General features: G+C 38.3%; 1 protein-coding gene across 2 annotated transcripts in view; it reads left to right on the plus strand.

Moving 5' to 3' along the window:
• DDX10 (DEAD-box helicase 10) overlaps positions 1–24,072 on the plus strand; it is a 267,130-nt gene that overhangs the window by 74,962 nt on the left and 168,096 nt on the right. For both annotated transcript variants that reach the window (XM_021529396.4, XM_085576092.1), the window contains exon 14: positions 22,388–22,501. In XM_021529396.4, coding sequence (XP_021385071.4) covers positions 22,388–22,501 — 114 coding nt within the window. The remainder of the gene's footprint in view (positions 1–22,387; positions 22,502–24,072) is intronic.

The following is a 24,072-nucleotide window of genomic DNA, read 5'->3' on the forward strand; positions in this document are numbered from 1 at the left end:
TCTCATGTTTGTTTTCCCATTTGTTTACCCAGCCTAGCTTTTTTTAAAAAATAATCTTCCTGTATATAAAACTGGAAAATCTTTCAGTAAAGAAGAAGAATTGTGTTACAATTTAGCTCTGTACTGCTGTGTTGCTTTTGAAAAAAGAGGATTTTTTTCCTTTTCTTTTTTTCTCTTCTTGCCACATTTCCTGTGTGTGGAAACTGGTTTGCTATCTTCTGAGCTGCTCTACTGCCCTGTGGTGCTACATGTTAATTTTGTTCCCTTTCTCACTGGACTCTATTAAATTAGTTTTCTTTTTATTTTTCATCTCTCCTATCCCTTTGTCTTTTTCTCTGTTTCAGTGGGGTAAACTTCTGCTTAAAAGAATTAAAAAACTCATGAGTCTGAGAAATAATAACACTACAAATAGTATATATAGAAGTAGCAAACAAGCAAATGCATGTTTTGGGGTAAATTGATTTTTAGAGAATGTAAAGAAATTTCAGAATATGCTTGTTTAAATTAATGCATTTTAGTTGTTTTTTTTTTTTTCAGATGGCTTTTATTCTCAGAAGTTGCTATTTGTCTGCTATGCTTTTTATTTACTGTGTTATGTAACCTCCATTTGCTGAAATTTGCATTTCTGCCTTCATGAATATATTACTTTTCAGAAACATTTTGAGACCATGAAAAACTATCTATTTATTTAGGAAATACATTGCTGGAGGCTCCAGAAGAAACAATACCCTAGAATTTTTAATCTTTGGTATTTCTGAAGTATTTATTGCTTTAATGGAAATTTACAGAGAAAGGGAATAATAGGATATTAAATTTGCAGTTGGAATAACAATAGCTTTACAGATATAATTTGAAAGAAATCTCAGGTATTAGAGTAAATAGTCCCACTATCTCAACTTTCATTAAAGGATGTACAGGCAAAGACAGTAATGGATTATTCAGCATTGACTGTCTCAGTCAGAGGTGAGCAGTTTGCATTTGAAAAAAAAAAAGACTGATATAAAGGCTTAATGCTTGCAGTTTCCTTTTTAACTTATTAAAACAACTGATCAAATGCTTTCTATGAGATTTATTGCTTACTTTCATCTGTTTTAGCCATGTATTTCAATAATTTAAGATGATATTTTAGAGTGATTTGGTAATGGCTCAGCAATAAGGCAGTGTCTGATCTGGACATAGAGGTTCAGTATATTTGATGTTGTGTTTTTTCATATAGCACAGCATCCAGGACACAACTAATGAGGGCTTGTAAACAGTAGAGGGGGTTGGGACACAAAGATGTGCTGCTTTATAAAGGTGCTCACCCAGTGGCACAGTAAATGAGAATTTTCTCTGCAGACTGCACCTACTGCCAAATAACGGTGGAAAAACTGTGGGCGATGAGCACTTACTCTAATTGCAACACTGACAAGGAGAAAGCAACAGGATAAAAATAAATCCCTCATACTTCACTGGGCCTTCCATTACTGTAGCATTGGAGACTTTTGTATTTTATGAGTTAAGGGAATCTTCTGTCCACAAATACTTTGGGCTGAGTCCAGCAGAATATAGGGAAACATTTCAGCTCCAAAATACATTCAAGTTACTGGTTCCCGAGTTTTGTTCTGTGAACCAACACTCATTCCTGATGTTTATGGAATGAGGCAAACTGAACATTAAGTGGTGTTGAAGAAAGACTATTCTTTTCATTATCTTACATCTTCACTATCTTGAATTCTTTAAATTAGTAGTTCCTCTTCTACAATATGTGAAAGACTTGCATTTGAAGGCAAGGGAGCACTAAATACCTATTTCTTTTATTAACTAAGTAAAAAAAATATGTAAGACATGATTTGTGGATGTTAATAATGTACATTTTAAATGGTCTATGCACAGTCCTGATTAAATGTGGTCTATATTTTATTTAACATAGATTATAAAATCTCTAATTAAAGGCTGGGACTTCGTTGCACTAGGCACTTAACATACTAGATATATACTGTAGCAGAGATGCTGGTTTAAGGTGAGAAAACAGGTGGGCACAAAAGACAGATGGGGAAACACAAGGTGATGAAGGCAATTATGGGTGTTGTAATAAGCTGCAGTTGCCATTTACCATCTGCCCAGCTACAGAGAGAAATTTTGTAATACCATTTTTTTGTTGTAGTGTACTATTTTTTCATTTTGCCTTAAGGATATGTCCATTTGTAGTTATATACCTGATCAGTATTGGTTGGTAAACATTTTTATTATTGTAGTGACAGAGAACTGTTCCTTGGCTTTCATATGCATTCAACACCCTGATTTGTGAGTGCTTGAGATCTTACTGGAATTACAGTTGGTAAGGGGGTATCAGTGAATGTTGATCTCTAGTAATAATCAAGTAATATTTTTTCAGATCTTGCAATGGAGTATTAGGGACATAAACGAGCATTTTTCTTTTATATGTGGTGTTCCAAGTTTTGCCCAAATTGCATTATTCATGTGAATTTGTTTTAAATGTATCCAATGTTTAGTTTTTCTTGCCTAAATCATCCTTTAAGCCCCGGTAGGCTAACTTGATGCAATTCACCTAAGGAATGTTTGATTTTGAATTTGAAAGGTACAAAAATAATAAGGAATCAAGATAGTTGCGTGGAAAGACTGAAGCTGGTAAGTTCTGCTGTTTGAAATACAACTGGTGTTGCAGTCTAGCATCATACCACCTTTTTGTGGTGAGGATACACTAGCAGAGGGCATGGGGAGTACAAAGGTTTCTAGGGAATAGTGTTTTAACAAGGAGCTGGTGCATTTTGAGGGGGTTCAAGTGAAAACTGATAGAGTACATCTTGACGAGTGCATAAGAACGGCTATAAAGATAATTTCAATTTTTTCTTGTGTAGGCCAGTCATCCAAAGTTACTCCTGTAGTGGAGAAGGAAGATAATGCTTTAGATTAGATACAAAGAAGAGCATATTTACAATGAATGTGGTACAACACTCAAATAGGTTGTCTGGAGACTTGGTAGATGCCTCATTCCTGTCAACTTTCAAGGTCAGGCTTAGATGAGGCTCTGAGCAACCTGATGTAGTGGAAGTTTCCTGCTTATTTGAGGCAGATTGGACTAGATGGCTGTTAAAGGTCCTTCCAATTCAAACTATTTTGTGATTCTAGGATTCAGTGGTTTAAGGAGTTGATTCAAAGCCCTTGGTGTTTTACCTCATTTAAGGAGTTGTCATGGTTTGACACTGGCACAATGCCAGTGCCCCCATGAAAATGTGATCCCTCCCTTGAATGCTGTGAAGTGGAATCTAGAATAGAGCAAAGCAGGCCCAAGCTTAACAACAGAAAAAAACTTTATTAAACTACTACTACAAAAGAAAAGAGAAAACTAAAGAAGGGAAAAAAAACCACACAAAGATCAAATGAAAACTTTGCAAAACATTCCTCCCCCCACCACCCAACTCCAACAAACCACAGTGAGACACAATCTGGACCCCAATCAGGTTTCCACCCTCCAAACAACCGATACTTAGTCCATCGAGGGAGTAGAGTCTCTCCTGTGCCACAGACCCCCCAAGAAACAGAGCTGGAACATCCTGTGTTTCCATGTCACACATGGCACCGCCCGGAGAAAAAGTTTGCCATGGTGACCCTTCTCCTTTCCATGCACAGTGCTCTCACCACCAATGCATGGATGGACAGACTGCTTTTAGGATTTTTTCCTTTCAAGGATGCCCTGCCAAGAGGGGAGAAAACAACAGTTCAGTTTTTCATTGTCTGGGACCACAGTCCCCCCCATTTCCCCCTGGGGCCGAGGGCTCAAGAACAGAGATCTTCTTCTCTTCTCTTTCCTTTCCAGGACAGGGGGACGCCACCACAAACCCCCCAACCTTTTCTCTGTTCACTTTTGTCTTTTTCCCAGCTGAAGCAGGTCTCTTGACTCACTGGCATCCTCCCAAAACACAGTCCCTCTTGAAGGAGAATTTTGGTTCAGGTTGTGGCTAACACGGAAAAGTCCAGCCAAAAGCCACTCCTTGTCCCCCTCCCATCTAGAATTCCTCCTTCCAACATCCCATCGCAGGGTCCAAGGTGTCCCTCTTCCTCTCTTTCAAACCGAGGAGGGGAAGGAAAAATTCACAAGCTTTCATTTCTCAAGGAAGGGTTAAAAGTCCGAACTCCCAGGATGGCTCGATGCCCGGACATCCAGCAACTCCCACACAACTGGGCACTTTGCAGCAGCTCCCCCCGCTCCTCCTTCCTTGTGGCTTTCTCTCTCCCTCTCGGGAGAGGAACTCTGGGGGGGGAATGGAGACATCCCAGATTTCTTCCACCCTTCCATCTGCAGGGGCCAGCCCGGTTCCAGTCCTTCCACCACCCTTGGGGCTTTCGGCCTACCTTTCAGGCCATGGGCTTCCCCTCCCCCACCCAGCTCGTGGCTGGGCGGGGGAAGGTTTGCACTGCACGCTGACCGGAACCAAAGAGAGAGAGTTCCCCTGGGAATTCTGCTTTCAACCTCTCTGTGTTCTCAGAGGCGTGTCTACTTTCAATTGGTCAATATCTAAATTGACCTCTTCCTTCCGGAAAAAAATTCTCTTTCTGTGTCAAACCACGACAGGAGTTGATTCAAAACCCTTGGTGTTTTACCTCCTGCTTAAAATCACCCCCTTGGTTTGCAGAAGTAGTAAGGAGAAAATAGTTTTCCTTTGTTTCCTTGCATGCTTCTCGGCTCTTCCTGTTTGCTTTGTTTGAGAGTCTCTCATATTCTGCACTTAGTTAAGAAAAACACTTAAGTCGGTAAAGTGGAGCTCTGCTCTCTGCAGAATTCCCACTCCTTGCTCCATTGAATGTTTGGAGGAAGGAGGAGATCTCTGTAATATGTTGGCCCTGTTGATATTTGTACTCCATTGTAGCACTATCTTCTAAGTGAAAACAGCTCCTTTGCAGCTGAAAACTAACATGGAGCAGTGACTGCTGGATTGTGTGGAGTGAATGGGCCAACCCACTAATGAAGCAGTTTGCTCTATTGCTGTTACACTTCTGCTACAGAAAGCATTTAGCCAAAAGGATTGGTCAATCAGTATCCCCTTAGTTGTGGAAGGGTTTTGCAATTGATTGCAGATTTTTACAGGATCTGATCTGAAATCTCCTGGTAATGTTTGGACTAAACTGACCTCATAATAAATAATGCAGGTGGCAGAATTTGTAACTATCATGTAGGGACCTGCTGGTCAGTCCACTGCTCGCCCCCGTGGGTTTGTCTTGGCTTGCATCAGTAAGAGTTGTTTATAGCTGGAGGAGCAGTGTGACCTGAAGCTGGAACGTAGTAATGATGAAAATAATTTTGTATTGCAGATCTTAAAATTCTAAGTAGGATGGTTTTGGTTTTTTTGCAAGTTCACCTTTGGAAGAAAAATAGTAATTTTATTTCCTCCTGTTTCTTGTCTTTTTAGAAATGTAGTTGTTTTCCAGATAAGATTTTCAAAAGGTTTGAAAGTCTCATGTCTGATTCCCATTAAAATGAGGTTTATTTCTCAAACCTCCCAAACAGTTTAAAAGCATACTATCCTTAGAGAGTTTTAATGTCGTGATGATTTTTACATATCACGTACCAGAAAACAAACTCATAGTGGCTCCTTTGAAAAACTGAATGCTACAATTTTGCAAGTGAAGGACTTAATAGCCCCAAATTTCAAAAATATTAAAAAAGCCAGATCGGTCTGGAGCACAGTCCTTGCAAGTGAGCAGTCATTGAAGAAGTAAAGTCTGGCTAAGCAAATGTTCATTGAAAAGGAGTTTATTTGTGCTCTGGGAAGTGTGCTCACATTTTCAGTTGGAATATTCAAAGTCACGATGTTTTTAATGGGAAATATCTCCCACCATTTTCATTGTTTTTTTTTCCCTGGAGGAAGAGAAATATTTCCTTTTTTTAAAAAGCAGCTTACTGGGTGATTTATTAAAAAAAAGTATGAATTTTCTGTTGCATACATTCTATTTTAAGAAGTGAGAGTAGAAATTATCAGAAGACAGATTTTATTAAAGCAGTGTAAATAAATAAGCAGATGGCTTTGAATCTTAATAATCTGTTTTGCATGTATTAAGTGTAGGTATAAAATTTATTGAGAAGAAATATTTGCTGCTGGACTGTCTCTGTGAAATAGGTAGTTTCGATTACTAAACATTCCAGTTTTATCCTAGCTAAGATATCGATCTCTTTGCACTGATGGCCCATAGCTGACTCATTATTTTTCCCCGTAGCTCTACTAAATACTGAAACCTACTGATGTTCTAAACAGCAAAGTAGATAAATATGGTAATAAATTATGGCAGTTCTCTTCTGCAAGCTGCTAAACTGGTAGAAAATACATTGTAGCTATGTCTGTGGAAGAAACTGGGTTTTCAATGTAGTGTGAACTTCTTATCAGGCTTCTTGTCTTCTCCTGGTTACTGACCACTGAATAGCCTCAGCAGCTTTTTTTTCACTTATAAGGAAATCAGTCAAGTAACTCTTACTGTAAGAAAAGCTCTGTTAGACAAAGCATAAGAGAGAGTTCCACACTAGACTGAAACAGAAGGCATTTTATCCATATGGTCTCTCATATTCTGCCTGTGTTAGCCTAAACTTGGATATGCTTTTTTATGTTTTTTCCTCAGAGGAGTTGAAAATGGTAGATAAAAAGAATCTTACCCACATTTCTGTAAATGGCTCCAGGAATAAAATCTATTGAATGCATGATAAAAAGTTACTGCAACATAAAAAAGCTGTATTGTTCAAGCATGGAAGCACTGTAGAAAGTGCTTGTAAAAGCACTTCAGAAGTTTTTCCCCTACCAGAGTTATGAGCAAGTCATATCTTCTCAGTATCTTTTTTCTTTTGAGAAAAATCAAAGTAATCAAATGCAGCAATACAAAGGGATAACATCTGTTTCTGTAGATTTAGTAGGAAAAATTACTTACATATATATCTATATATATATATCTATATATGAACTTCCATAATCTTGGAAATCAATCTGTGCATGGAATGCATATGAAAAGAAGCATAATCTCAAAGTAGTGTACTTCATAGTTTTAAACTGGCTAGCTTGTGCAGAAGGTAAATTAGTTCTTACAAACTGGTCTGTCTGCTACAACCGTATTTTGTTACGTTATCCCTGTTACAGAGTTTGAGAAATACTTGCTCTGGAGAAAAGGGATTGAACTTGCTCTGTCTTTATTTGGTTCCATATTGGATTACTGTTTTGAATAGAAAAAGATCACTAGCAATGTGAAGTACATGGTTTTCTTCCCACTCAGTAGTGTTTCTTATGTAGAATCTTTTTTCTGCTGAAAGATTTTAAGGGGATGTTTTTGTTTAATCTAGAATAAGATATATCAGTGTGAATGCACATATTTGAAATCCAGTTTGCACATTGGCTGTCAATCTACAGTTCTTGGTTTTCTTGCTTTTCCTAACTTTTTCTATGCTGTTAAAACCCTCTCCAGCTGCCTCGATATTCTGGGTAAGTGAAGCGACGTTTGGGTTTCTTTCAGCTGTGGTCACTGGGTGGCTCTTGGCACAAAGAGTGTTTCACAAAGTGAAAACACTTGCAGTTAAAATAGGAAGTATTTCTCACCATCCTAGAAATGTTGACTTTCAGGCAGATTATTCTTAACTGAACAAATGTCATCTGCCTCACACGACCCATGCATTCTCTGAAACTACTTCAGAAACTTTTTTGAAAATGATGAGTGTTTCCCTTATTTCTTAAGCTAACTATATAAATTTATTTTTAATGGGGACCTGTCAGCCGCTACCCTGTATTTTTTTAAATAGTGATGACAGATTCTTAGTCCAAAACACATTTTTTATTCCTTTTCTTGAATCCATTTCAATTTATTTTTTCAAACTTGTGTTTTTTCGCTATACCAGTTTGCTTGAAGTAGTGTGTGCGAAGTTGTTCCAGGTGAGCAAGGTGAGCTTTTCCATCTTGCTGGAGTGAGAATGAGCATAGGGCAGTCTGGGGTGGGGCCCATGACTTCATTGCAGTGGCCTGGTTGTGCTAACATAAGCTGCTGTGTCCCCACTATATTGCTAGCTTCAGACTGTTTTCTTTGGTATGCCTGATGGCTCCAGCTTACTTCTTCGCTTCAGGCAATGTAGCAATTTGTGTCCAGGAGTTTTGCTAAGGCTCAAATGGGATAATTCTTTGGTGGTACAGATGTGAAGTCTAGCCAAGACATAATCTTTCAACAGAGATTTCTTAATTTAGAGAAATTTTTCAGGAGACCATGTTCTGTGAATTGCAAGGATGGGAACTAAGCCTGAAAATGAGCAACTTGCAGATTATTTGTCAACATTCAGAAAAATGCTTCAGGAATGTGAATGTGTTTTTTAGTTTGTGTTACTTGAATTGGAGTGGTCCAGCTCTTGACCTTGGAACATAGTGTGTTCTGCAACAGACTTCACAACAATTTTCTGTGCTTTCAGTGGCAAGAGTGAAGACATCTCTTTGGATGGCAGAAATATCTTCCATCTCCAGCAGTTGAACCTTTTCTTGTGAATGTTCTGGTGCTTAGAGCTCCAGTCATAATGCCATTCCTATTCTATTTGCTTGTGCTTTCATGCAGCTTTCTTGCAGTGCTGGCCTTGATGTTACAATGAGGAAGAGGCAGGGATTACTGATCAGTGCCACGTGTCTTCCCTTTGGTGGGTTCAGAGTATTTTTTGCTGAAATCAGTGATGCATTTCCATTGACTCTGGTTTGTGAAACTTCACTGTAAGATTTTTATGGATTTTCAGTAACAACAAGAAATGTCTAGGTCTAAGCTATATATTTTGGTGAATAGCTAACAAGGCATTTTTTCATGTGTTACCCCTGCAGACTTATTTTTCTGATTGTGCAGAATGTAGAGTTCACATTTATTCAAAACTAAGTGCACTTAAATTTAAGGGAGAAGAAGAGTATGTAATGTCATACAAACTTAATTTATGAAGATGAAATAACTATAACAAGTAGATTATGTTAATTTCTTAACATCTCTAAAAGTCCAGTGTATTTCTCTAGAAGTAATTACTAATCTGATTTCAGCTTGACTTTCTTCCAAGGATCTTTAAAATATGAGTGTTATGGCTCAGATAGGATAACCCTAGAAAATAAGTTTTCCTAAAAGCTGGTAGCAATTTGTGCATACAGCTCAGGAGGAGAGAGTCAGTGTTAGAGTGAAATTAATTGACTGGCATAAACTTTAGGACACTGTGTATTATTAATGACAGATATTTGTTCCACTTTCAGAACAACTGTCATAAACCGATTGATTTTGACTTGGCCTAAGAAACTAGGGGTGCACACAGAGCAGGAACCATGGGCCTGCCTGAGGAGAATCAGTAGCACCCCAATAATTTGTCTTTCAGCACAGATCATTGTAATCACTGTAGCAGTTCTAATCCTTGACCTCTCTTAACTCTTTGACCATTTTTTTAAACTTTAGCTATTACTTTTTAGTATGAATTCTTTTAAATGTTCCACAGAAAGTTAAATGGGTTACTCCTGTTATATTGCCTTTGTCTAATGAGTCAAGAAACATTTTTTTTGCAAATGTATCTTTGGCATTCTTGTGCTGTAAGGCATTTCTTATTCCAATTTCCATTTCATTTTTATAATCCATCATTCCTCTAAAACTTGCTTTTCTATTTTGCATCCTTTTGTGTTCAGTCTGAGGGCCTGTCATGGGCTGGAGTAGCCCAATTTCCTTGCCCTTGACTGTTCCCTATAAGTATTGCTATTTCCACTTCTAAATCAACTGTTACTTCCAATAAGAAAGATTCCTTAAAAAAACCCCACAAACAAACAAAAAAAAAAACCACAACTGGTAGAAGATTCTCTGTTAATGAGGATTACCTGATCATTTAATGCCTGAAATGGGGGATTTAGGGGAGAAATGGCTCATTTTTTTGCTTCTGAATGAGTGGACAGTTTTCATATCCTCTTTGCTGGAAGCTCAGTTGCCTTTGCCCTTCGAGTCTTAGTGCCAGGTTTCTGCCAGTTCGGAATCCTTGAAGCAGCAGCTTTTCTCGTTGGGAATGGACCACTGCTAGAGAAGGGCAGCTATGGAATTATGTAAGAGAGCTGTAGGACCACTTCTGGCAGCAGTTGAAGTCTGTACTGATTACATGGAAAAAGAAGTCAAAATACTCAACCATTTTTAAAGGAGATAAATAATAGATGTGAAATATATTTCCTGGTTGTTATTGTGGTTTCTTCATCTGCCTTTAGTTGTGAAGAACTTCTGTCTGTTCATATTAGGCTTGACTGACATTTGGTTGAGAGGAACCAGCTCCGTTCTTCTCAGGTCTCTTGGCAGCAGTGGGCAGCTCCATCAACTGATATCCTGTTCTTTTCTTTGGTTCCCTGGTGTTTTTTTCGGTGGCGTTACTGAGGAGGCCCTGGTGCACTTGGGCTCTGCTCTCTTTATTTGGGAGCAAAATCTGACCAAGCTTCATCTCAAAGATAAACCATCTCAGACCACCAAGCAATGTTGGCTCTTCTTGCTCTCTGTAGTAGCGCTGTGTCTGGGGGGAGTCAGGGCAATGGCTTTGCTTGTGTCTGCTCCTGCACAGGCAGGAGCATCACCTTCAGAGGCCTCTGAAGGGGAAGGGGAGGAGGATGTGCCATGTGGGTCAATCAGAAGAGGAAATAAAGCTTGTTTAAAGACAGTGGTGGTTATCACAGTAATTACTGCTGAAAAATTCACACTGGTCTAAGAATCAAAACTCAGGGTTTTTTCTCAAAACATCTGCAGTCTTCGCTATTTGTGGTCACAGCCTGTGGAGAATATTTTTGTGGGTGGCAATTAAATGGGCATAGGTTGTGGTTTTAGCTTGTGCAAAAGGAGGGAGAGAGGGAGTTGAGATAATATATTTCTCTTTGCAAAGTAATGTTTTTGTTACTTTCTGATGGCAGATCAGGAGAATGTAGCAAACAAAATATTTTGAGAAGCTTCGGCCTTGGCTGCCGCTGTGTTCCTGGGGACAGGCCTGTGGCTTTTCGGGGAGAAAGGAAGGTCACGCTTACCACACATGATAAAATATATTCAGCCTTAAAGAAAATCAGCAGGGAAGTTTGGTCTTCTCATCCCACCTTTTCATCTAAGTTTCTTCTGCAGAATATTTTTAAGCCATAATTTTAACTATGTTTTGACATTTATTTAAGCCTTGGCTGCCTTAATGATCATGCAGAAAAGTGCTTTTTTTTCCTCTTTTTCCTTGGAATAACTGTGTCCTAACTCCTAGAAAATAATCATACTAAACGCCAATGATCTTTATTTAACTAAAAAAGCCCCAAATTAATGAGTTCATTAAATGTCAGCTCAGCATTGCCTTCTGGCTCTATCATCCAGTGATTACATTTCTCAGAATATTTCAATTTAATTGTCTTGCAGTAAGATATTAAGTGTGAACTTTGATAGAAGGAGCAGTTTTCAGCAAAACTAAAAATATATAATGTCCAGAACATAGTATGTACTCAGCACACCTCAGGACTTAAGGATTCTTTTCATCTTTAAGGGAAGGACAGCCTTTCATGTGGAAGATTAATAGTGGGTGAATAAGCAGAATCTTTCACCTGCTGAAAACTTTGAAAATATCTCAACATAGTTGTTGTTAGAGATCCATAACAGAACAAAAGTTGCAAAGAAAGTGAAATTTTCTTAGCTCCTCAACTCCACCTTAACATGGTATGGGGTTTGGGTTGAGTGTTGTTTTCTTTGATTTAGGGCTTTTTTTAGCAGTGACAGACAGAAGATGCCGAGGTTTGAAGTAATTTGTAATTTTGGCCAATATTAAATACATGATCATGCTCTCCTAATTTGCCAAGTTGTGCTGGAAATAGTATCTTCATGACAGCCTTTTCTTGCTTGCAGAAATGGAAGCTCTGGAGGGTAGAGAGCAGTCAACAAAATAATGGGATTTGCTTGTTAATTGATGTTGCATCTACTATTCTTGGCTATAGAGATCCTGGATAATTTGTTGGTTCTGTGTATTCCTTTTGGATTTTGTCAAAAGAAGATTTTGTTGTAAGGGTACATACCTTGTAATGGCAGAGAGGAGTAGAATGAAGGCATTTTGTGCCTTGATCCTACTAATGGGATTAATCATTATTGTATACTTCTTTGATATTTACAGTCTGAGGCAGTCTGAGTTATTAGAATATCTTGACTTATACATGTTTCTTTGGAAATACATTTTTCTACCAACCCAGATGCTGAATATTAACAAAAGCTGTGTTAAATGTGTTTGGTTTTGAATTGCAGTATTCTGGAGTGTCTTTATCTTCATTTAGTCGTGCATACTTGATTATAACTTAATTTAGTTTTTGTCTAGAAATATGTGAATAGTTCTGTGTTCTCTATTGCACCTCACTTAAATAAGCTGCATGAGAAGTGATGGCCTTGTGTTGCTAAAGAGATAATGCTTTAGAAAGGGATGTTGTTGCTGCTTATGCTCCCAGATAATGGAGGTTTTCAGCCTAATTCAATAGCTATACTGAAAACTTCTCCGTTCCAGTGCATTAAATAGAGATATCTTTCAGAGTGAGATATTATCTAATTATTTTAACTCACAAATTTCTCAAGTAGTGGATTTCTTCATGTTAGATCGTATAATAATAAGTGTAGGAATTTTGTTTTGGCATTTCTTGTATAATAGTCTTATATTTAAAGATTTGGAAAATGAGCTCAGTAATTTTGCAGATGAATGAGAAAAACTGTTGGCGTATACAGATAGAGTTGTGTTTACAATTACATAATTTATAGTCTGTAAATCAAATGTTTGTTTTGTGGGCTGGGGGGAACTTGGTTCTTCACCAAAGCATTTACTGTTCTGTGGAGGAGTTAGAAATATGTAATATAAAAATAGAAAAGCAGAGGGAGAGGGTAAGACAAGGAAGGAAAAAAGCATGAAAAATTGATTGTACAATGCTGGTCATTCATAGTTCCTTCTGGTATTCTGGGATTTTATGTCAGGATTAAACATTAACATTCTATTATTCAGTATAGAACATAAAAGTATGAAAGTTTTCTCATGAATGTAGGGACGAAAATGCACTTAAAATACATTTTCATGATTTGGTTTAAATTTTGTAGCTGTTAAATGCTGCTGTGAAGATGCAGGATTGTATTTCAGGATTAAGAACTGTACCCAGGCATTTCTAAAGTACCTGTAAAGAAACAAGAGGAAATAGTTAAAGCAGAATTAAACTTGTTACAATGAATGCAGAGATATGGGAGTATGTGGAAAAAAATAGTTTCTCTCATCTAAATTCATGGTTGGAAGTGTAGAGCTACTGATGGAACCCCCAGTATCCTGAAAGAATAGTTTTGTTGAAAATGTTGTGTCTTTGCCATTGTTTAAATAGTTATGATTTTAAATCATAATTGACAAAATAAATTCAGTAAATTACAGTAAATGTTGCAATATCAACATAGTATTTCTTAGTATTTACTCTTTTTATCTACTTGTTAGAGAAACTTCATCCTCCCTCTCTGTTTATCCTTTGCCAAAACTCCCGTTTTTAAGTCTTGATACCAGCTGCTGGAATGAAGAGTCCTATATCACATGAAGTATGCGTTCATTCCTAGGAAAAGTGTAACAATTCAGTGGGAGATAATTTTATTTTTTTTTCTGTGTTTTAGAAGTATTCTAGAGAAATGCTGCTGTGTGGCATCAGAAATAGGAGCAAGATTTATCACTGAAGAACCATTTAATAAAGATTTCTGTTCTTAAGCTTGGCTTTTGTCTGTGGTTAGAGATAAATACTGGACAGGGACCCATTTACTGGTGCCTGTTTCTCCTTCTTTTCTGCTGTCATAGTCTATATACAAGTAAAAACAATCTTCTAAATAAATACCTTTTTAAAATAGAAGGAATTGTAGCAAATTCCTGCCTAAACACAGTGCCAAACTCATAATGTAAATATACTTAATAGAATATAGAATAGAGTATATATAGAATATTCCAGTTGTTCTAGCAAGTGGCAAGGTTTTCTGATTCTGCCTCCTGCATTTTATGTTGAACACTGAAATTTTAATCTTAAATGTAGTTATTTTCAACTTTCCTGGCTTAATTTAATATGTTTTGAAGGATAGTAGTATACTGTGAAATAAGAACTCTATTCTCATCGAACTCTTCCACCCAAACACAAAACTCTAATGAAATTCAGATTCAGAGGTAATCTCTTGTCCTAACAGTAATCAAAACCATTGTGTAAGAGTGTGGTTGCCATACTACAGGTCTATCTTTTTGTGGTTTATTTCATCTGTATCTGTTTCTTTGATTTGAAAGGCAGTTTTAACTGGAGCACGGTAGTGTGGTGAGCTGCTGGTCTGGTGGTCTTTGTCTGTAATGTGATTAATTTTCTTCATAATACTGAGTATGGGGCTTTGTTTTGGATTTGAGCTGGAAGCTGTCAATAACACAGGGATGTTTTCATTACTACCGAGCAGGGGTTTCACCAAGCCCAGGCTTTTCTGCTCCTCACCCCAGTGAGGAGGCTGAGGGTGCACAAGGGGTTGAGAAGGGACACAGCTGGAACAGCTGGTGCCAGCTCATCCAAAGGACATTCCAGACCTTATGGCATCATGCAAAGCATATAAAGCTGGGGGAAGAAGAAAGGGGTTGGGACATTCAGGGTGATGGTGTTCATCTTCCCAAGACACCAGTATGCATGGTTGAGCCCTGCTCTCCTGGGAATGGCTGAACACCTGCCTGCCCTTGGGAGGGGGTGAATGAATTCTTTTCTTTGCTTTGCTTGCATGCATAGCCTTTCTTTAGCTATTAAATTGTCTTTATCTCAACTCAGGAGCTTTTTCATTTTTATACTTCTTGATTTTCTCTGCCATGCTGATGCAGGGGGAGTGAGGGGCTGCATTGGGGTTTGGTGCTGGCTGAGGTTAAGTCACAATATGTGGTTAGCAATACTGAATAGTAGTTATTAGAATTTTTTTTTTTTATTTACACTACTTTTATTTCTCCTGTTGCTGTGATTTTGAAATGATTCATGTCTATGCTATTCTTTGTGCTAAGAGTGCTGTTTTTCTTTTGAATACCAGCCTGGATCTTTCTTCATATTTGTTGCTGTAAAAGCCATATGCGGTTCTTGATGTAAATTTTTCTCTCCTATAAAAGTCCTTTTAAAACCAACATTATTTCACTAGGTTTAGAAAGGAAATAATTAATAGATGTAGTAAGTAATTTAGTTATCTAGAATTTCCTAAATCAAACTGTGATATTATGTAAAGATTTACCAACCAATAACTTCAGCTTCTTGCTTTTTTCAGTATCTTGCTTGAAATCTTGCATGATACAAGTTGAAAAAAAACAAAGTAACAGACACACAAACACCTGAAGAAAGAGCACCCTAGACCAAGAAGACCCCCGTCAATCCAGCCTTTTAAATTAAGCCACCACTTGAAAAATTGAACACCATGTTGATCTTCATACTTGATTAATTGCTATAAGAGTTCATAGAGAAGCAAATAGAAAACAAGGAGTGTTGTTTTTTGATTTTGAGTATGTCTGCCTATTTCCAGATTTTCACAACTGCTGTGGCAAAAGCTGTCCTCAGTGACTTCTACCAATGCTATGCAAGTTGTTTGGATAGTGTCTGTGAACTTAAGCTTCATAATTTTTAACATTTAATTAAAAAGCAAAAACTTAGAATGCTTCACCAAAGCACAATTAGCTGCATTTGTGTTACATAAAAAGTAGAACAACAACACAGGTGCTAACTAAAGAAGCTTGTTTTCCTAGGAAAGAATGAGGAAGTTCTTTTCTGGAAGCAGCTTTGCCCTGCTGCTTCTCAGTGGCTTTGGCTTATTCTGATGTTCACATCTGTGCAAAGTGGGCCATGATTTGTAAGCAGTCAGCAGACATTAGGAAGGACAGAAATAGCTGTCATTTAGAGAAGTGGACTGGAAATCAAAATAAAGACCACCTAACTATCACAGATCATGAAGAAAAGCAGCATTATTGCATTCCCTTGTGGTCATGCCCCATCCTGGGATTTTTGCCTCTTTGGTCCTCTATACTCAATCGGAATCAAATTGTATTATTAAGAGGTGGCTTTTTGGTGTTTAGCATTTTGTAGGTACTTGAAGCAAATGTTTTCTGTCTTATCTGTAGTAATTATGTGTGAGGAGTGAAGTTTATAACTCACTGCTGCTTCTGTGATATTTTAGATATTTTTCAAGAGAAGTGAAAACTTCTCTCAAAACTCCCCTCTCCTCCAAGCCTGAATGTGGGAAGTTTATGGGGCTGGGAAGTAATGCTTTTATGGTGAGGCTGCTTTAGATTAGTGACTGGAGGATAGTTAATGTTTTCAAAGTTCTGTGGTGCCTGCTGGATGAAAACCATCTCTGCTTTCCATGGCACAAAGAGGAGCCCAGTGCTTCTCTTTTTCCAAGGTTTGATAGCTTTCAGGTTTCTGTGGGGAATGACATACAAGTCTGAAAGCAGTAGCTCGACAGAAGGACCGATGAACTTGGTGATACTGCAAATGTGATAATGCTTGCTCCTCTTGTGGGCAGTTTCTTCAAAAAGTTCAAAACAAGTCTGTGAAATTGAGTCCCACATTGATTTTTGTTTCTCAGAGGCAGCTGCTGTTAAATTCTTGGTAAAGTAATGTAATGATGTTGAGAGAGACTGGACAATATTTCCAGGTACGGCACCATTCTTCCTAGGAATTGTATGATACAAGCAGGAGGGAGAAGAGGAGAAGAAAAGCCCACAAACCCTCTAGAAATGCAGTAATGCTTGTTTTAGCTTATGGGACGGAGAATTGATTCTCTTTGGTTTGTTTTTGTTTTTGGGTTTTTTTTTTTTAATTGATATTTTACCCTGCCACAATAATGTGGCAGGGTAAAAAAATACCAGTAGGAAAAAACTGTCTTTAGACAGCTTTTGTCGTGAATGTTCTGTGCTTGCCTTCAAAGGTGTGTTGAGCTGAAATTAAAAAGAAAATTATAGTTAGAGACAAAATAAGTTGATGATGAGTAACACTCCAAATGTCAAAGTACATGTGTTTTGTCTTGGTTATGGTAAGATACTGTTGTTAGATCCTGAGTTACTGAGGATTACATGCTCAAATCTCTATCTATTGACTTTAAAATTGTATTAATAAGAAAAAATACTACAATAGCAAAATTTACTAATGGCTGTGTTTCTGTGCCCTGTCTCTTCAGAAAAATATTGTAATTGGGAATACAGTAAATCTTATTTCTTAAACTTGTCAGTATCTTTATTTAGAATACATTTTGTTGTTGATTCAGTTTAAGAATATCAGATGTTTTAAGCCAGAAATCAAAAGCCCACTCCTTTTTGGAAAAAAATAGAAATGAACTTGCATATTAGCTGTATTGTTACTGATTCTATATCAAGATGTTTGAATTTTCTGTGCCTGTAAGAGCTTGGTTTTATTGTTACTCATTAAATAATCCAGCAAGCCATCTGTCATGTACAAAAGGAAAAAGAAATTTCAGCTTTAGACTAGCAACTGTAGAAAACCCCCCAATTCTGGAGCTGATCCTACATTTTATGGATTTTTTTATAAACTTGAGTGACTCTTAATATGTTTAAGTGTTATGTATCATTTTGAAGAGGCTAATTATTGCCCTGGTTTTGTTTGATCAGTTTAACTGTTGCCACATCTTTATAGAAGAAAAGATGAGATTTGAAGTCCTGTTGTATTGGGCATAGGGCAAAATGTACCTGCTGGTGAGCTGCAGGTAGCCTCTTCTCATTGACAGAGAGGGGTGTGTGCACCAGCTGGTGCTTAAAATGCTGTTAACAACTTGAGTTCAAATGCAGAATTCCTTTGGTATTTTAACAGCAACATGAAAACCTGTGCCCAGATCACCCATGCTGTTTTGTTTGGATCTGAGAGAATAATTCAAATTTAGAAAGGGATTTACTGAGGTAAATAGTAGTTGAGCAGGACCTGCAATGAGCTGATCACTGTGGACAGCAGCTGTGCCCTCTCAGCTCACTTTAAAATGCTCAGGCCCATGGCTTGCTCTGGCACTAGAAGCAGGGTCTAAGTTGTCAGCAGAAACCTTCCATTCACTTTCATCTGCTGATGTGATGATACTTCTGCCTGCAAAGCCTGTGACCCCAGATTCCAGCTGTTCACTGGGCAGAGAGGAGTCAGGACTCCTGCTACCTTTGTTTTCTCTAGAGAACTTAAGGTTAACAGATGGCAGGAATCTTCTGGCAGCCTTGCAGCAGTTGGTGGTGCCTGCTACTGTGGTGAGCTCTTAGTGAAGAAAAGAGGAGAAGCCATAGAGAATGTCAGCCTGCTGCTGGTCCGTGCTCAGGTATCTCGTAGTGTGAAAGATGAAAATGGAAATTAGTAAGCAGAGTGGCTTGAAAACACAGATAACCACGGGTTAGCACTGAATATTGGGAAAGTCTGAGGCCCAGGGGTGTTTCAGTTTTAAAATAGATGAATCAGACTCCTGCTAGATGGAAAATTGATGTTTCAATGTAGCTGCTCAAATGTGAAGTCAAAGCAAAGATAGGCAGCGGCATTAGAAATTTGGGTGAGGGGGCCACAGGGTGTCATGGATCGTTGAGGAGGCCATGAACTCAGATGGATTTAAACAACCCATCCTGCATCAAGACTTAAACCACTTGGAGAAACATCTGGCATAGGTATATTTAATGTAAAGCAGCAACCACTGAGGCAGGAAGTAGGGCAAGAGACTCTTGGAATGTGGGGAGTAGATCCTCTGAAAGATGCTACTGGAGATACATGAGGGAGAGGGTTAAGTGACAGAAGAGAGACACTTCAGGATTATGTAGGGACTCCAGGAGAACGTGAGAGAGATCCCCAGAAGGGAACCAAAGCAGCATGTGTGAGATCCCACTATAGCCCCAGGACTCTATACACTCCATGGCTGATCTGCCTGACTCTTACCCTGGACTATGTAGCCTGCCCCTTGGAAAAGGGAAGCTATGTCAGAAACCACTGCTCTTAACACACCAAAGGTCCCTTCTTCTACTGCTGAATACTGAAGTCATGTAGTTTGGAAAATTGTGCCTACATCTGTGACTAAAATGTTTTGATATCTGAGCCTGTCTGGTCTTAAACTATGAGTCAGTCAGGGGAGTGTCTCTGAAGCTGAAGGAGCCTTGATAGCCATCAAATTTGAAGTGTGCTCAGAAAGCTAAACTACCAGTGTACTGGGCTGACCCTGACTGGATTCCTGGCACCCACCGAAACCTCTGTCACACCCTTCTACAGCTGGACAGGGAAGAGTAAATATAACAATTCATGCATTGAGATAAGGACCAGGAGAGATCGCCCAACAAATATCATCACAGGCAAAACAGACTTAAATTAGAGATATTATTTAAAGTTATTGTTAACAAAATCAGAGCAGGATAATGAGTAGTAAAATCAGACCTTTAAAACACCTTCCCTGCACCCCTCCTTCTCAGCTCTACCTCCTCCTCCCCAGTGGCACAGAGAGAGGGAATGGGGACTGTGATCAGTTCATCACATGTTGTTCCTGCCACTGCTTAGGGAAAGGAGTCCTTCCCTCACTCCTGTGTGAGGTTCCTCCCATGGGACACAGGTCTCCATGAGCTTGTCCGATGTGAATCCATCCCATGGGCAGCAGTTCTCTGCACACTGCTGCAATGTGTGTCAGTCCTTCAAGGACAGGCTGCTCCAGCATGGGTCACAAGTCCTACCAGGAAACCTGCTCCAGCATGGGCTCCTCTCTCCACAAGTCTGCAGGTCCCTGCCAGGAGCCTGTTCCAGCACAGGCCTCCCATGGGGTCACAGCCCTCTGTCAGGCATCCACCTGCTCTGGTGTGGATCTCCTCCATGGGCTCCAGGTGGATTTCTGCATCCCCTGGTCCTCCAAGGGCTGCAGGGGCACAGCTGCCTCCCCATGGTCTGTGCCATGGGCTGCAGAGGAATCTCAGCTCGATGCCTGGAGCACCTCCAGCCCCTCCTTCTGCACTGACCTTGGTGTCTGCAGGGCTGCTCCTCTCACGTGTTCTCTCTGCGCTCTTCTCTGGCCGCAGTTACAGCTGTGCAATAACTTTTTTCCCTTTTCTTTAATATGTTATCACAGAGGCTTTGCCATCCCTTCTGATCCCTTGGCCGGCAGCACATTCATCTTGGAGCCAGCTGCCTCTGACCCTGCTGGACATGGGGAAAGCTTCTGGCAGCTTCTCATGGAAGCCACCCTTGTAGCCCCCCTGGTACCAAAAGCTGGCTATGCAAACCCAATGCAGTGTCCTAATAAAAACCACAGTTTAATTACCTAGAGGGTATATAGTATTTTATACTCATGTTTTTTTCCTGTAAGTTTTTAAAAATTTTGATCCCTTTATGTAATGCTACACAAGGAATATTCTAAATCTACCAGATTCACCCACTGATCCTACACTATCCTTTTTGAGTCTGTGGTGAGGGAATTTAGCTTCCCATTTTTTTCTTCTCCTCCTTTTGTTCCTTCTATTTGTTTGGAAATTTTGGACTATACCATTTTTTTCCCATGAAACTTGACAGTATCAAACTCAGAGGAAAGAGTGGGGGAACAAGGTACAACTGGAAATGTTGCCTATGTGTGCATGTAAAGAGACCTCATTGGATATTTGTGCTCCTTAGCTGGGAAAACCCATTTTAAGAAATGTAAACAGCTGAAATTCACAGTTAAATACAATTTTGCAAAATACTGGTGTACCAATTTCAATCTTACGGTAATTTTTTTTTTTTTATAGTAACATATTACACTGGTACCAATAATACTGGCAGTGCAGAAATAAAGGACTACTTATTAAAAAAAGAAAGCCAAAAGCAGCTGCTGAAAGAAAATGCTGTGGTAGTGAATAGCATTGTCCCACCACCTTGAAGTACATCTTGCTTTTAATTCTTCCTCTGGACAGCTCCTGCTGTTCTACTAAGTAGTCTGTATTTTGAGGTAAGGGTTTTATGTTAATGCAGATGGTGAAGCAGTTTGTTTGTAGGGTAAGCAGCAGTAATGAGGGAGTAGCACAGCTATTTTAGCTGTTACAGATGTACCTAGCCTGTGGTAGCTGCACAGTGCAGCAAAAATCATTTGACAGTACTGAGGATAAAAGTGCTGCTACTCATACTATTTTGTATAATAGATATGGTCATTACTTGATATCACAGCGCAGTAGCTGTCACAAGCCATTTTTCCTGTTAGAAGGACTGTAATTTTTCTCTTTTATAGTTCATATTTCAGTGCATTAGTGTGCTGACCATAATGACAGTGACTTTCTGAGTTAAATGTTGTTTTTGCTTCCTTTTACAGTGGATTTTATATAGAACATTGGAACAGATTAAAATGACCAAAATAAAAAATGAAAGTGGAAAAAGTTCAGTTTTTCCTTTCTTGTTGCTTTTACTGCTTTCTGTTATTTATTAGAAGTTGAGACAGTTTAGTGACTGTTTTTCAGGCACTTTTTTCTGAGTAGTGGAGAGATTGCAGTCTATAGGATGATGAATGACATGGGCCTTCTCCTGTGGAGTCTCCATGTATTCCTTCAGAATATTTTTGCTATAAAATAGTTTTGTAATATCAGTTACTGCTTAAAATGTCCTCTGTGTATTTGTTCTGGTAAATGCTGGAACACATTCAGCCTTTGTTCTAAAGGACATTTCTTGGAAGAAGATTTGGGAGTGGTGAATCTCCACATTCTTTAGTTCCATGATATTGGCACTAGATGAGTGCCTTGGGGAAACATATATAGGCCATCTGTGGATTTCACCATTTCTGTGGATTCATTCATTAGTTGCTCTGGAGTCTTCACCACTTTTTTTCCACTACTTTCTTTTATGATACTGGTAACTTCTGTGATATTTATATGTTATTTAATTCTAAGTTTGGTAAACACCTCCTGGATGTTCTGCAAGAGACAAAAGTTATGAAGTAGGAGTATTCTTGCATGGTCATTTGTGGTATTCATTGACACACAGCTCAGACTGGTTTACTGCGGTGCCTGGGACAATGTGATGACAAGTGAGAGGAAATTGGTATCTGATCAGTTGTAGTTACTGGCTTCAAGTCAGTTACACTATATTTCTTGTCTGATGAGGCTTGCTAGCAGCATAAGCTGGTGCATCTAGTGTCCTTGTCTTTAAAAGGTTAGTGAGATTTGAATGAGCCAGGTGTCCTGGTGCTGGCAGGATTTAAATTATGTGAAATTTTTATTAGAGTAAATGAATTTCTGATGATACAGCCTGCTTAAAATGCTTTTATGAAAAGGTTTGCTGGCTGATTTTTACTGGAAATTAATCTTACTCATGTTTTAGGAATTGAATTTTAATACATCTAATTACTTTTAAAAAAGTTTGGAGTATATACTCTATGACTAGTAAAAAATTCATAAGAAAACTTACTTTCTTTTATGCAGACCACATCAAAATTAAAGATGAAGAAGAAAGCAACTAAGACCCAAGAAGCCAAAAAAATCTTGAAGAAGAAATTTAAAGTTAACACAAAAATAGTTTTTACTGAAGATGGAGAGGTAAGATCACTTAAAAGTAATTGTATTATGGTGGGAATTGAAGTTGTAGTTTCTATAAAGTCAAAATGTACTTTGTATAAAAAGACACACTTCTAAAAAATGTGTAGTATTTGTAATTGGCTTACATTTTACAAAAGAGTTCAGCTTCCATTTAGAATCAGTTCCAGTGAGAAAAAGAGAAATGTTGAGCACTGACCTCTTTTCATCTTTGTATGTGTAAGATACTTGTATGAGAGCTGTAAGTGGATGTACAGAACTGTATCTCTTTTCTGTCTATTGTTTTCAATTTCAGGTGGAATTGAGAGCATGGTTTTTGTTCTTACAGAATTGTAAAACAGTTTTCCTGTAGCTGTTTCGCAAAGCACCCCAAAGTCTTGGGCTAATGTACTGGAATTAAAAGAAGACCCTGGTTTTCTTCCCAGCATTCACTATTTGTAGATTAAAAGTTTTGTTAGAAAAGCTAAGGAAGTACCAAATTTCGGCCTGCTGGTGCTGAGGTAGCAGTGCTTGGAGATTTGCCAGTTATCTGATTTGTTCTTTTAATAGAACAATAGAAAAATTTATTGACTTTATACTAAAAGAAACTATTCTGGATGCTAGTCACTCTAGGGTTTCCCTGTGGAAATAATCTCACTAGCAAGTGTCTTCATTCCATGAACTTTTCTATAATTTGATTTTACAGCTTCAGATGTTATGCATGTTGTTTTTCCATTTCCAGCATTAAGATAAAAAGTAGAGTGTTTTTTTTCCCCTCTTTATAATTATTTCAGTAAGGCATAAACTGAAAGAGAGGTCACTTTTACAAGTATATAATTTGCTTTTTTTCCTGACCAAACAAAAAAGGCATTTTATATTGCAGGTGAAGGGAGTGTAGCCATATACATAATTACTAACATTAGACAAAATGTAAAAGGTTTCAGAAGTTGCCCCATTGACCGAAAACTACAGTGTCAGATATTTTTAGATATTCAGAAGCTGTTGTCTCAACTTAAAATTCATATGCAGATGTTTTAGGTATCTATACAATGAAGCAAAAAGGAGGAAGAACGAAGACAAAAACAATCATAAAGATTGTAATTTGAAAAGCAATACAAAATAGAAAAGGGGTGACATTTAAGGAAACACAAAATTTGCATCCCGGGATGTTCTTATTTTTTTTCCCCCCGAGCTGTGTAAAATTGTGCATTGAAATTTTACTGTTCTATTCCACATGCTTTTCTTTGATAAAGTCCTCTAAAAATGTATCTTTCTAGAAAATACAACGACACAAACTCAATTTTACAAAAGGATATGAAACAGTGGGTTGGATTTATCTGTACCAGTTAAAAAAACAGCTTGTGTGCATTAGGGAGTCCTAAATGTGTTTGATTTTGCATTTGCACTGAAAGGCATTCTATGTTTTCTGCCATGTACTTTCCTTTCAAGAGTTAGTACTTTACCAATCTATGAGCAAGAATGATTTTGCAAAGACTTTCCCTTGAAGGTGTGTGCTCATACCATGAGGTACAAGCTACTAGGTCATAAGATAGATGGGGATATTTTTTGAACATGCAGTCTTTGTCTTGAATTCA

The sequence above is a fragment of the Lonchura striata genome, chromosome 1 (genome assembly GCF_050655825.1).
Source record: "Lonchura striata isolate lonStrDom1 chromosome 1, ASM5065582v1, whole genome shotgun sequence".
NCBI classification, from domain to species: Eukaryota; Metazoa; Chordata; class Aves; order Passeriformes; family Estrildidae; genus Lonchura; species Lonchura striata.